The sequence below is a fragment of the Lycium barbarum genome, chromosome 2, assembly GCF_019175385.1.
Source record: "Lycium barbarum isolate Lr01 chromosome 2, ASM1917538v2, whole genome shotgun sequence".
In the NCBI taxonomy this organism is placed as follows: domain Eukaryota; kingdom Viridiplantae; phylum Streptophyta; class Magnoliopsida; order Solanales; family Solanaceae; genus Lycium; species Lycium barbarum.
In genome coordinates this window covers 109,121,625-109,136,888 of record NC_083338.1, presented here as the reverse complement: position 1 = coordinate 109,136,888, position 15,264 = coordinate 109,121,625, and the positions used below count along the sequence as shown (strand labels likewise).

The 15,264-nt window shown below is 35.6% G+C and overlaps 1 protein-coding gene across 1 annotated transcript; it reads left to right on the top strand.

Annotated features, from left to right (window-relative positions):
- The first annotated feature begins 3,388 nt into the window (after positions 1 to 3,388).
- LOC132621263 (desiccation-related protein PCC13-62-like) lies at positions 3,389 to 5,965 on the top strand. The gene is made up of 3 exons (XM_060335456.1): positions 3,389 to 3,885; positions 4,158 to 4,383; positions 5,175 to 5,965. The coding sequence occupies exons 1-3, from the start codon at positions 3,638 to 3,640 to the stop codon at positions 5,556 to 5,558; spliced, it is 858 nt and encodes a 285-aa protein (XP_060191439.1). The 5' UTR covers positions 3,389 to 3,637; the 3' UTR covers positions 5,559 to 5,965.
- The last annotated feature ends 9,299 nt before the right edge of the window (positions 5,966 to 15,264 follow it).

The following is a 15,264-nucleotide window of genomic DNA, read 5'->3' as shown; positions in this document are numbered from 1 at the left end:
CCCTACATAGTAAAAAACAAAATCGCAATGCAAGATTTCATAGAAAACTATGCCTATTCGAGGGTAAAGTTATGCCTTAAGGCATAATTCTATAGAAATTAAGTTATCATACATAACTATGCCTTAAGGCATAGTTTCTACAAAAATCCTGCCTTGCAAAATTATTATTTTTTACTCTGCTGGGTTCGAACCCGAATCTCTGGTTTCGCAGACGCATGACTACGGGTACTTTGGCCCACAATTTTTCTTTAAATAAGAAGTAGGAACAAAAATTAAAGACCAGTCCATATGAAGGGCAATCCACGCAATTCTTTGTTTTAGATATATGCTGTTAAAATTGTAAAAAAAAAAGTTGCATTTGAAATTAAAAAGATTGCCTAAATTACATAATTTGGCTTTCCAAAGTCAAACGGCAGGCCTAAAATATTTATACCTGATATTCCAACAGTCTTTGTCTAATTTGCTTCATTTAGAGTGTGTACTGTATGAAAGGAAAATATCTTTTCATAAAAAATGTTTTTCAGGAAAATAGGTGGATTTTTTACTTATTTTCTTGAAAAATATTTTTCATGAAAACCTGTCCTTCATTCTATGCCTATATATATAATGTCTGCTATGAATCCTCCTAAAGATACTCTTACTCTTTTGGAGAAAATCTATGCTAACTTCTACTAGAAATCTATAGGGGATAAAAATAACTACAATTGGAGCTCATGAGCTAAACTATGCTAATACGAGGAGGAAGGAGGTATTAACAAAGGAGTTTTGCCCAGCCTCCAACAAAATGGAAACAAATCTAGCAAGATTAAGGTTAAAGATTATTTTCTTTAATACTCTCTCCGTCCCAAAAAGATTATCTTCATTTCCTTTTTAGTATGTCCCAAAAAGATTGGCATAGAAACAATTTAAATTTATGATATGATTTACAGCCACACAAATATCTAAGGCTTGTTTTGAACCACACATTTCAGAAGTCTTCCTTTATTTCTTAAATTTTGTATCAAGTCAAACTAAGACAATCTTTTTGGGATCGAGGGATTATATGGGATCATGAAAAGTTGAATCATTTTCTATCTACTCAGATATCACAACATATTAACACTATAGAAAGAGGCACTTGTCTAGTCCTAATTACTCTATTTGGACCCTCAGTGAGAAAGGAGAATTGTCCAAAAACATTGCTTGGGACTCCATTAGAAGTAACACTAACAAAAGCTGTTTTGTTAGAAAGGTATGAAATCCAAATATCCCTTTCAAAATCTCCTTTATTTTGGATAGTTATCCTAGGAAAGTTACCTAAGGATGAGGTTCTCACAAGGTTTGAAAATCATATGTTCTCCAGATAATCCTCAAAGTGAAATTATTCAACATGTTTGTTGAGAGTCAAATTGTTGTAAGTATGTGGAATTTCTTTGGTGCCTCTTTGTACATTAGACATCAATTCTTACACATTAGAGGAGTTCTTCATAATTGGTGGAGGGTGAATTCTAACAGTAGCGTTTACAAGATTTGAATCAGGTTATCCCAATAGTTGTATTTTGCAAAATCAAAAGACTTATGTACTTGTAAATATGGAGATAAAAAACTTACATTTGTATGAACTACGGTAGCAAGTTTGATGGACCATTCTAATTGCTATAAATATGGCTTTCCGTAAATGCAACTGGAATCTCTCCCTTAAGGAGACATGTGATGTAGTGGAAGGATTGAAACATATTCTTAGATAGACAAGGGTACCTTGGAATAAGCCTGATACATAATGAATTAAAGTTACTACTGATTATGTGTGAGGAATTAGTAGCCAAATTTGGTGTTCAATGGTGCATTTAGCAAGGATACAACAACATAGTATTAGAGCTAGACCTACATATTATTACTAATATGCTCAAGGATGGATCTGTTCAATGGTGCATTAGGTGATTGATGTTACTGCACAGGTTATGAAGTAGGCCAATCTCTCCATGATCCATTGTTATAGAAAAGCTAATTAAGTTGTAAATTATTCAGCTAAGCTGACTTCTATCTCCGGGATTAACTCATACCAGTTTCCTTGAAATGCAAAAGGTCCTTTTTAATTGGATAAATGGAGGTTACCTAGTTTTAGTACTAGTTATGATGAGGCCAACTTCTTTGTTTGCTAGTTTTGGCATGTATTTTGAGTAGGCGTAGAATTGTACATCTTATTGATGTTTGTCTTCTCCTCTAGGTTTCTAAGAATGACGTAGTTAAACATTCATTTTTGATGAGGTAAGGTTCATGTCCCCTTCCTCGTTGTACTAATTCATTTGTTAATTAATATATAAGTTAGGGGCCTATGTCAAACTTCTCACAACCTTAGGAAGCGAAAGCCTGAGAGGATTGTTTAGCTAAATTAATATCCAACATCCTTAGAACAAGAAACTCAATATCCTTAGGAAAGGAAAAGCAATTCGAACAACCTAGAAAAAAGAAATAACAAAATATTTGAATGTGTTCGCATTACATTTTATAACTAACTAGGAAAGAAATAAGAAAAGTTTTATGAATTCCTAAAATTAAAGGAGTGGTTGCATAAGGCTCCAATTTAGGCGTCTAGAATCAAGGGCAAGTGCCAAGTTGTGCGCTCAACTTGCTCGTAAGTGGGCTTAACTTTTTAGGCTCACTTTAGGCACCTCTTTTCTTATTTATTTGGCTATAATTTGGGTTCAATCCACCTCTCTTGAACTTAAGCTTGGACCATCAAATAGTTATACTGTAGCACTTATCTTTCATAATTGAAAGCTTTTCTAATTACAAGTTGGCCTTGAGTCCTCATACTTCTGAATCGAATTAGATAGAATTGGAATTCATTTCAATTGAGCTTCCTAGGATGCTATCGGACAGGCTAATAGAGCAATGTTTGTGTGAGGAAAATTTTGCTCAAATTATTTTTTACCTTCATAGTGTGGTTCTACTGGGTATGTTGTTGTTGTTTTATAGTGTGGTTCTACTTTTGGCATGAATAAAAAGGAAATTCGAAATGTTAATATACTACTACTTTCTCAGTTATTGTTGGCAAGATTAAAACATTAAACATTTGGGTCTTAAGTTATCTTCTGAATTATAACGGTCTTATAAGGCACAATCCTAACTTTTGAGGTTTGCTTAGCATAATTATTATTTTTTTATTAAAAAAAAAAAAAAGAGAGAGAGAAAGCACAAGCATGAAGACGTCAACTTTGATATGAAGCCCCACCAAAATTGCAACTAAATGATGATCCAAATCCTTCTCAACTACACCTCTTCCCACCTTGCTTTCAGAAAATTTGACTCTCTCTATTGTTTGCATCTGTCCTTCTATTCAATATTTGGAGACCCTTCCCTAAAGTCTATATATATATTTCAACAGGGCCAACACCTAATAAGTCATACCATGTCTGAAGAATAAAAATTACTAACACATAAAATTTAAAATTTAGCTATATATTCCTGCACTTCTCTTTTGACTTTATTAGCATTTTTTTGTTTTTTGCATTTTCTTAACCTTCCACCACCGCGCTTTTTTGTTACTTTGCAGTCACCATGAAACTAGCTAACTTTTCTATACTATTTTTTTCTTCCTCTACCACTACTGTTACCAAGTTTAAGTTATGCCACAGAGGCAGCTGATGAATTCTTTATGAATCAAGATAATGTTGATTGTCATGTACCAAAATCAGACGTGGATTTACTAGAGTTTCCATTGAATTTAGAATACTTAGAAGCTGAATTTTTCTTGTGGGCAGCTTTTGGCTGTGGGTTGGATAGCTTTGCACCAAATCTTGCTGCGGGCGGGCCACCACCGATCGGTGCCAGAGTAGCCAAACTTAGCCCTCTCATAAGAGATGTTATTGTGCAATTTGGTTTCCAAGAAGTTGGTCATTTGAGGTTTATTTCATCTCATCAATCTATGATTATATATACTTAAGGGGTCACCGTAAACATAGTTAATAAATGAGCATATAGTGTCAATTTGTTAGAATCAATGATCATAGAAAAGTGTTACTAAAGGTTAAATTCATACATGAAAATCTGTAGATTTTGGGAAGTTAGATCCCAAAAGGACAAATGAACTATTGTCATACCATTCATACAAATACAATATATGTTTATGCATAACATATAAAATGTTAATGAAATAATTAACAATTGATATGCAGGGCGATTAAGAAGACAATAGCTGGATTTCCAAGACCGTTGTTAAATCTTAGCGCAGAATCATTTGGCACAGTGATGAATGATGCATTTGGACATCCTCTAGAACCACCTTTCAATCCCTATGCTAATGACATTAACTTTCTTCTTGCATCTTATGTTGTTCCTTATGTTGGGCTCACCGGATATGTTGGAGCAAATCCTAAACTCTTGAGTCCTACTGCTAAAAAGGTAATTGAATCTACATTAATTTCACCAAAAAGGGGTCAAATTAAATGTTCGTCGTTGGGTTAGACATGATTTGATGCAGTTAATTTCCTTGGCCCGTAAAATCTTCAATTACTTTTTTATGATTCTTTTAGGCTTTATGCCTCTCAAAAGGAAAATCGACAACGAAGCATTTGACTTGCTAGCAAGTTCCTATGTACATAAGTTCCTATGTACATCACAAATTGTACTTTCACGTCTTCAAACAAGTCGATCCAATGCTGGATTTGTTACATTGTTAGTCTTCTGTTTCAATTATAAGAAGTATACGTGTATTAGTAACAACTGAAAATAATTTCTCATGAGATGTTTGGTTTGTGAGTGAAAATACTTAAAAAATATATAAATTAAGGATTAATAATAATGTTAGCAAATCGAAGAGTGTTTTGATAAGAAAATTTGAGTAATAGAGATTACTAATAATGTCTCAGGTTAGTAGGAGCAAATAATAATAACAAGTTAAATGATTTAAAGAAAATCATTTACGTCCACAAGCAAGAAAAGTCATTTCTCCTCTTTGGAGAAAGGTAAACAAAACACAAAATGATTTTCTTATGGATAATATTTATCGGAAATAACTTACTATCATTACCAAAATATACTCTAGAGTGATTTTAAACATCCTTTGCTAGAACAACACCGCCCCTAAAACTTGTGCAGTTCTAGTGTTGATCATAAATGTTCTTTTTGCTTATTTTCATTTCAAACTAATGGAATATAATAATGATCACATGTACATATGTGAATATATGCAGTTAGTAGCGGGGTTATTGGGAGTGGAATCAGGTCAAGATGCAGTTCTAAGGACGTTGCTTTACGAGAGAGCAACAGAGAAAGTGGAGCCTTACGGGATAACAGTGGCTGAGTTCACGAGCCGGCTATCAAAGCTAAGGAACAAGCTAGGACACCGAGGATTGAAGGATGAGGGCCTCATTGTGAAACCAAAGGACGGGGCGGAAGCAAAGTTAAAAGGGAATTTGTTGGCTGGAGACAGACACTCTCTTGCCTATGACCGTACTCCTGAGGAAATACTCCGGATAGTGTATGGAACGGGCAAGGAGAATGAACCTGGCGGATTTTATCCCAAGGGAGGGGATGGTCGGATTGCCAAATCTCATCTTCGAAAGACTAAGAAATGACAAGACTAAAAGCTATGTTTCTCCAGTTATGCCTGCGAGCAAAACGATGCTTAATTAATACTACTGGAGAGAAGATAGTCACAGGCGGTAGGAAAAAATGAAGGAAAAAAGAAAAGAGAGGAAGAAGGAATAACATGAGCTTTTAAGATATAATTAAGAAGAAGCACGTTGTTTTGTGCTTTATGTTACTTTCTAGGTTTTATTTTGATGCATTGTTCTTCATATCCATTTATTTGGTACATTTATTTTCTTTTCAGGGTTCTCTCTCTCTCTCTCTCTCTCTCTCTCTCCTCTTCAGTTATTTGACGTACGATTTTCTGTTTCTCTGTCTTGGGTAGCCTTTCATATTAGTAGGTGTAGTTTTATTTTGTAGTTTCTTGTCTTTCGATTCCTACTACTATATGATGTTTCTTGTACTTCAATTATCGTATTAGTTTGCTTTAGTTATTGTTACTTTTTTCCATAATTCTTATATTTATAGATTTTGTTATGGTTGTTTTACTTCCGTCAATTCTGGTATGACCTTCTTTGTCATGTTTTCTCTTGAGCCAAGGGTCTTTCGAAAACAGTCTCTCTACCTCCCAAGGTAGGGATAAGGTCTGCGTACACATTACTCTCCCAGACCCTACTTGTGAGTGTTACACCTCGAAAAAATTTCGCGTCGTTTGCATCGTAAGTAAAGTACCGTAAGACGGAGAGGTCATGGAACTCTAATAAGGTTAAGAAAGATATTAAGAGAGTATCTAAGGGTTCCAGAATCAAGCGAAATGAAGGAATTAAGGGTTTCAAAATTTTGGGAAAACTTGACAGAATTCCGGACAGAATTTTTGGTCCAATTTGAGGGAAGTGTATCTCCTATAATATGAGGAGTTATGGAATGAATAACCTATGTAAATTGAAGTTCATTGAGTCTAGTTTCCAATGAAATAAATCGTTCATCGATAAGACATCGGAGTAGAAAGTTATGGGCTTTGCAAGATAGGCTGTCAGAGGCTTCTCTGCGAACGCGAGCCAAGGCCTCGCGAACGCGAAGGGCAAATGGTAAGTCGGTGGAAACCGACCTTCTACCCTATAAATACTAACTCCCACCCATTTTTAACTCATTCTTACACCCTTAGAGTTCTAAAAACATCTAGCACACCTCTCCCAGCATTCTTTATCATTAAAACTAAGAAATCATAAGGCGGTTATGTAATCTAGGCTCGGGAAGCTTGTGGCAACATCATAGCTATTGTCACTATTGAAGCTATGGATGTTAAGCTTGAAAGAATGGTTTGGATTTAGAGTTTTTGGACTGGAAAAGGTATGTTCTTCATCTTAACTTTGATATTGAGTTGTTTTGGAGGATTTTAATGATTTAAAGTAAATGAAAACATTGTATACAGGTCGTAGTTTGATATGTTGATGTTATTGGCTTAAGGACTGGATTATGAAAGGAAGTTCCGGACGGATTTGTATATGTTTGTCATGTAGTATCTTGATTATGTTATTGTTGATGTTGTTAATGATGTTTGGGAGCTGTTTTAAAATTTGGAGGAAGTAGATGATATAGGGGAAATGCTGCCCGAATTCTCGTAACCTGGATCATCTTTCAATATATAACTTAACTAAGTTGATGTATGGACATAATGGAATATGATTAAGGATATATTTTTCAATATAGGCTCGGGTGAAGGGAAAGCATTGGAATAAAGGATTCTTTCAAGTGGCGGCTTGACGAATAAGGCATGTACGGTGTTTGCTTCCCTCTTTCTTTGGCACGAATCCAACTAGAATATAAACACGAGCGCCTCATAAAAATTCACTCCATTCCTATGTTATGTATTTCAAATTTTAATGCCTTAATTATTTTATTGTTTCTTGACATGTATCATGTTTATCATCATTAAGTTATTTCCTTGGATTCGATACGAATTCCATAATTCATTTGGAGGTTACCGACCTTATGTCAATCTGAAAGGCCTAATGTCAGCTTATTGAATCCTCATGCATTATATATATGTATTGCACTATTTTACTACACTGCGCCGTGCTATAGTCGGTCGGGCAGGCATGTAGATGTCACGACCCTAACTACTGATCGTGCGGGCACCTACCTTATTATCACTAGTAGGCGAACCCTTACCCATTAATCCATTACTCATTAGCCAATTTCAACTTCTTTAATCTTTTATACTAAAACAATCAATGAACATGTAAATGAATATATAGTCTACCAAGTCATAATTAATAAATGATACGAGTGCAGAAGTCTAACTATTACACCCCCAAAATCTGAAAGTCATCGTACAAGGACTCTAACTAACAATGTCTAAAGATTGAAGTATATCTCAAATATAATAACACTTAATGTCTGGAATAAAAGTAGACATCTGGAAAGAGAGATCTTCAGGTGGCATGGCATGGATAGAAGCTCACCCTCGGATCTGATCGAGCAAACTAGCTTCAAGCTAGAGATGTAATCTGGATGAAATCTCTGGAACACAATCTGCACTCAAAAAGGGGGCAGCAAGGTAGTATCAGTACAAACACTATGTACCGGCAAGCATCATATGCCGACTAAGATTAGTTCACGTATATAAGCATAAAATCAACAAGATAAACAGATAGACACTTAATACTCAAATCCAAGCCACAAAATATCCCATAACAGAGTCACAACCTAAGATGAAGCTTCTAAACCACAAGTCTGTCAAATTTTAATAACCTCACCTGATAATCACAAGTCCAAGTTCCTTTCCTAGGTAGAGTCACTAATCCACAATTTAACTCAGTCAATGATCATATCAATACCACAACAGATGTTTCAGCAAAACATACCAAAATCAGAAACAATGAGCCATATAATAATATAGAATAAAACATAATGATGTGCAATGCACAATATGATGATGTGCAATGCAATGCAATGCACTGGCCAATCACTCGAACTGTACACACATGCTAACTGAGGTCATTGCTCAGTAGTCATGACCTGCAGGGGACCCATGGTGTCCATGTACTACTCGTTCCGGAACACTCCTCAGACTTGAGACACTTATTGCCCTTCGTTCGAAATTTACCTCGGACTTGAGCTTATACGCCCTCCGTTCCAGAAAGAGCCTCAAACCTGGAGCCACTCGATTATACAAGAAACACTGTTACATCCCTCTTAATGAGCAATTATCAAGTAGTATATTATTTTCATCGAGAAGATCATATTAGCTTCTCACCACAATTGTCATCAATTTGTATCAAAATTTCATCAAGAAGATTATATTAACTTCTGCACCATTTCACATCACAATGTATGTCTCAATGTATTTCAATTCATTAGTATGTATGGACTATGAACAGTCAGCAATATCAATGTCAAACACAAGGCATCATGCCACAAGACTTCCAAACTATTTCCATCATGCATGAGTGTATGAATGCATAAACGAGTGTAAACGTGGTAAATCAATACAAGCCAATAAAGCAACAATGAAGGTACAATTCATATCAAGACTTGGATCAACTCAGCCATGAAATGAATCATACAATCATCTCAACCAATCCTAATAGTCTATGTTCCTCTTTACTTCCACATGTAGCAAGTACGCCTCATACGTAAGTCTTGTATTACCAAGAAGCTCCACTTTTCTATATATTATCATCAACAACAATCATACATCAAGTTTTCATCTACATATAGTCATAAGTTTATATCACAATTCAAGCCTAAACTCATTATCCTTCCTTTCTCTGATAATATATGTCAAAATAAGAGAGAACTGAGTACAACACGACAATTTAGGCAATAAGTCTAATCACAATAATAGGGAAACAAGCCACCATCAACAACAATCAACTGAATAGAAATCCATCTCGAATCCCCACAGTATGAATACAACTACACCTCATGTTTCAGTGTATAAAGTAACGGCGACGAGCCCACAAAATCAGAAGTCATACCTACCTAGCTAATATCCACCCAAAACACCATGTCCAAAGGCCTAATCATGCTTTCTCCCGTCAATTCTATACAATACATACGTTTCGTTAATCAAAGTCTAACTAAAGTAAGCCATAACCTACCTGGAATGCCGAGCAACAGTCTCGAATCGCCAAACCTTAGCCTTGCCTTCCTCTTTGGAGAACTTCAAAATGATTAACGTCTATCAAATATGAATTCTATGTCAGAATATGAATCTAAGGATACCCATATTGCCATACTTTTACCCAAAATCCAAAAATGGACCCAAAATAGCCAAACCCGAGCCATAAGGGCAAAACTGTAATTTTATTTAAAATTCAGATACAACATAGTAAAAATAGTACTCTACGAGTCTAAACGAGTCCAACAATACCCGTATTGCTATACTTTTAGAAAAATGTCTAAAATACCCCTAGAATGTGAATCCGGGTTCATGAGGGTAAAACGGGAAATTTAGTGCACAATTATGTTACCCATCATCTAGTTAACCTTCAATCTTAATTTCATGGAATTCTATTCATCACAATATATACAAATTCATCTTTTCTATTTTTAGCCCTAGGGTTCTTAACCCATTAGTTCTTCACAATTAGCGTGTAGGAATGACTATGAGATGATGATAATTGATACATAAATAACGAATACTAGGTTAGAATGTTACCCCAAAGTGCTTGTGAATGCTTTTCTATTGTTCTCTCCCCAACCCTCCAACTATTGAAGGTTTCATCAATTCTTGGGTTTTAATCTTGCACTCACCATTAATGGAGCTTAAGCTTGTCAAGGGATTTGAAGAAGGAGAAATAATGAATCACGTAAGGGTTTGCACTTACCTTCAAGGAGGAACTTTACCCTAGCCCTAGGAAAATAGCCTCTCACATTCTAAGGAAGTGTTTTTGGGTTTAGGATGGGAAAACCTTGAAAAAAAGAAATTAAAAATGGACCTACTGCCCAGTTGGGCCGCTGTGGCGCTCACCAGGCCGCTATAGCGGTCCTCTGGTAGCTCGCTGCGAGTGGCCAACTAAAATAGCCCGAACACAAACGGGCATAACTCCCTCATCCGGAGGCCAAACGCGTCGATTTGTTTTTCTATAGCTTCGTAATTTTGATACGGAACTAATGGTTCAAACCTCACTCAAAAAAAGGTTGGATGATCAATCTGGAGCCATTTATATCCACAGACCTCCGGTGAAAACACCGAATACGAGCGCGACAAAAACCCAAACACACCTGAAACTCTTTGGAAGCTCACCAAAACTTGTGGACCAGTTCAAATTCATCATAATAACATGTTAGAACTTCCAAAACATTGACACGGGGTCATCCTAACCCAGCGTTGACCGTGGTCAACTCTAACTCATCAACTTAACTAGTTTCTCCATCAATGACTCAATTACACTCGAACCTTGCGGAAACCAACCCAATGAATTCATTAAGTCATAGATCATACTAACGGGACTTGGGGAAAGGTTCAAAAAGGTTTAATGGGTCAAAATACTATAACGACTAAACGGGTTGTTACACTAGATGCCAATTTACCAATCGTTCGTTCTCGAACGAAGAAGAGGAGTATGAAGGCTGACGATAACCCAAGGACATGCATCATAACCACACGGAAGCCTCCACGGCACTAAGTGCGCCCTAACCACTATCCATTTATTTTATCAGTCAAAGCTTATTTCTAACTTTAGCTCAAAGACCCAATTTCCATATCTATGGACTCGAACCTACCACAGGAATTCCTACAGCACATATGCATCATCTAACATACCTCTAATGATTTCAACTTATCTAGACCTTTACGATCACCAACGTAAACAACAAATCTTTCTTATGTTAGTAAACTAAGAATTCATATCTCAACACGCTTTGTTTAATACTAACTATGTCAACATTTTACCTATCAATCATTCAAGCCAAGTAACAGTTTATCACGAACTTACCCGAACCTCTCTGTTTCTATCACTTACTTAATGCTCCAAAAGGTCCACGTGAAACCCAATAGCCTTATCTATTCCACTAACACATGTTACCCTTTTTCCTCGAGACTGTCTCGACCCGACCCGAGGGCCATGATAGGGCACCCGGTGCTAACCCACCCGAGTACCTCTTATCTTACATTCATATTCACATCTAGGTGGACCACATAGCTTATTCATGAATGCTATACATCAATAACGCTAAACTCATTGGGCAACAACACATTTATACCATCATTGACAACTATGCCCACGTCAATCTACATAAGCCGACGAGGCCATCAAAATGATATACAAAATATAAGCCGACAAGGCTTCAAGACATCTAACCATATACAACTGTCTACGAGCCTCTAAGAAGAGTAGGTAACATCATATAGGTAGGACAGGACCCCACCGTTCCCATGTTTGTACACAAAAGAATAATACCAAAGTTGTAGCTCCGGATGAAATGGAGCTCCTCTAAGCAGTCCCTGAATAAGAAAGCTATGGATCAAGCCTGTCTCCTTGGCCACCTGCGGGCATGACGCAACGTCCACAATAAAAGGACGTCAGTACGAATATTGTACTGAGTATGTAAAGTATAAACAACATCATAATAGGAGCATAAGAGACAACATAAGTGTTGACACCCAATTTTGACCATCCTTTCTTCCGATTTATTTCCTCAAGCTTCTAAATTTGTAATGAATCAAATACCTTAGCTTTTACCATTTTACTAGTTACTATCGCTATTATTACTACTACTACTACTACTACTACTATTATTACTACTACTACTACTACTACTACTACTACTACTACTACCACTACTACTACTACTATTATTATTATTATTAATAATAATATTATTATTATTATTATATTGCCATCACTTAATATTATAATCGTCATGATCATTTTTAACATTTCTATTTATCGTCTTACGCAAAAACGCATCGCATTTATTTTATTACTTACTTTTAAACTTTATAAATATTATCGCGCAACTATTACAATATCATGTAATTTTATTTGAGTACTAACAAATATATTTTTATATTAAGTAATATTTTTACACGCGTTGATTTATAATTAAATAAAGAGTGTCTTTAATCTTAATTCAGAAGCCCAAAGAAATATAAGGTATTTTTAAGTCTAAGAAGACTTCATGTTAGCCCAATCATATGATTTTTTATTCAACCAATATTGGCCCAAAAGAAGTACACCAGGCCAGCCCGTTTGATAAATTCATCCAGCCCAATAAATTTAGTCCATTAAGATATTAAGTAGAATCTATCCTAGCCGTTGGATTACATCTAATGGCTCAGATTCACTCTTCAATTTAAAACCCTAATAGACTTGTTTCTCTTCCAAACAGCCGCACCTAGAATTCCTCTCCACATCCATTCTCAATAACGTTCCAAAGGTTTTCAACCCAAAATCAGAGGAGGTCTCACCATTTCGGGAAAGACCTCAAATATCTCGTGCTGAGAACGCTCTTTTACTGAAGGTTTGAATTCGGATAGGTGGGTTGAAGCTAGATTATTTTTACCTTTTGTTTTCTTGAGTACAAAGCTTTAATTGCCTTTTGTCTTCTTCTTTCTCCTCTCTGATTTGTGACTACCATATCCATACAAAAAATCCTAACGTTTGGATTTGGAATGGAGCATTTGACCAAGAAATCCCGCCCAAATTTTGAACCCCAGCAAACCCTAGAACTTTTTCTATAAATACTCACCCCATTAGTCATTTTTAGGATGGTTTTTGGCTTGCTGAAAAACATCCTTAAAAGTACTCCTAATACACGCTTAATATTATTCTGTTTTTTAATACAAAGTCCTTTCGTTTACTTTTGGTCTCACCCGAGGTTTCAAATCCAAGTGTATTGAAGCTCGGAGTTGTCGTTGTTCGAGCAGAGATCTAAGGCTCGGCACCCCAGTTCGCTGCACCCAAAAAAGGTCAGTCACCTTTCTTCCTGTTGTATTTGATTTCAAGAAATCTAGTCGAATCTGCATCTCAATGTATGTCATGGACCTACTGTTAGTTTCATTTTAATTTCTGGTATATTTCAGCATTATAAAAAAAATATATATCCAGCCTGCCTTTAGTCGAACATTGATTCAAATAGACATTCTATGTTCGTTGTTTTTTTTTTTTTTGGTTTTGTTAAAATCACATGTTAAAGTATGTTTACTCATTGTCCTGTTTTAGAACTAATGTGTTCTTACTCCGTGCATATTGTGAGGGCGTTAGTATCTTTTAGTTTCCTGTTTCGACTTTTAATGCTTTAAAATTCCTTATCCTAATTATCTATGTTTTGACTCGGCTAGATATCGTGAATTTAGGACGTCACTATTTTCATGTGTGTTTTCCTTTTTCTTTAGATACCATGTCTATTAGGGAATTGTAGTTTTACCATATGATATTTCCAATTTAATAGATTAATATTCGATAAAACACTGCTTGGGAGATCTGTATGCAGTCCTTTCTATTGAAGTCTACATCATGTGTTTACTTCTTGAAATATGAGGTCTGGGAGGTGTAGATATATGCGTATAAGCTTCCCTTTAAAATTGTTTACGATTTTGTTTGGCTAACTCATGCGGCAGACAAAGAAGTAGAGTGCACGACTTATGTGTTTGTGTTAAATTAAGGAGCCTGATTTAAAGTACCTTCCGTTGAGTCATTGGGGTATATACTTTGAAGCTTGAAGGTGTTGACTAGATTTAGAAAGCCGCTGTCTCTGTAAACCAGTTTGCATCAATTGTGTACAATTGAACTCGTGCTTTAGAGCATTCGTGATAGAATGTTAAACGACATGCTCAAATTGCTAGATGAAATGACCATTATACATAGGTACATCATGGTTAAACTATCAGAAGGCATGAAACATTAATTAGGAGTACTAGAAATTAAAAGTTAGAAATTTCTGTTCCAGTTATTATATTATCATTACGGAATCTGTATTCTTTGCTAATCCATGAATGCCTACTGGTTCATTTTTTTAAATCTTAAGATACAACAGTTATCTCCATTTAGATTTAACTTGTTATTTAGGAATCTGTTTGGAATTTCCTCGAGTATATTATCTGATAAAAATATGTTTTGAGCTCCTTATATTCTTTGGTTATGTGAGACCATAGGAAATACTCTAGTATTCTAGTTTGTTGCGTGAATCTGAAATTTTCCTTCATATGCATCTTGGATTTTTGATGTTTTCCTTTTTGCCTACTGAAATATTTAACTACCTTCATTGCTCATTCTTCTTTATTTCCCCTTCTTTTACATGTACACGTTGTAGCAAATGGAGTCTTAATTCGGGACTCTCCCAAAATGTAGTCTCAAAATGAGACTCAGCGTTATTGCTATACCCGTGCATGGAGTCGATACATATCGTATTCTTTAACCACATCAGTCAGCGAGAAAACAAGCGAAATCGCTTGAGGCCGCCTATAACATCTTTATTCTTTTCCCTTTTCCCCTTTCCTTCACATTCAGTTTGTTTCATCTTGCTTTTATGATTGCTAATTTTCTTGTGTTTTAGATATATCCCTGGTTTAAAATTATATGTGGAACTTATGATTTATAAGTAATAGTTTTATCATTTAGGATTACCCCTCTAAACATTTAAGTACTTATTTTATCATGTAGAATGTAAAACCTATCCTCGAAATGACTCTTAAATTAAAGAATGGTTTATAGGGATGGTTATTAACTCAGCCATTTGCCAAACTCGGAAGCAACTACTTTTTTTTTTTTTTTTTTTTGCTTATTAGATTAAGTGCACTAC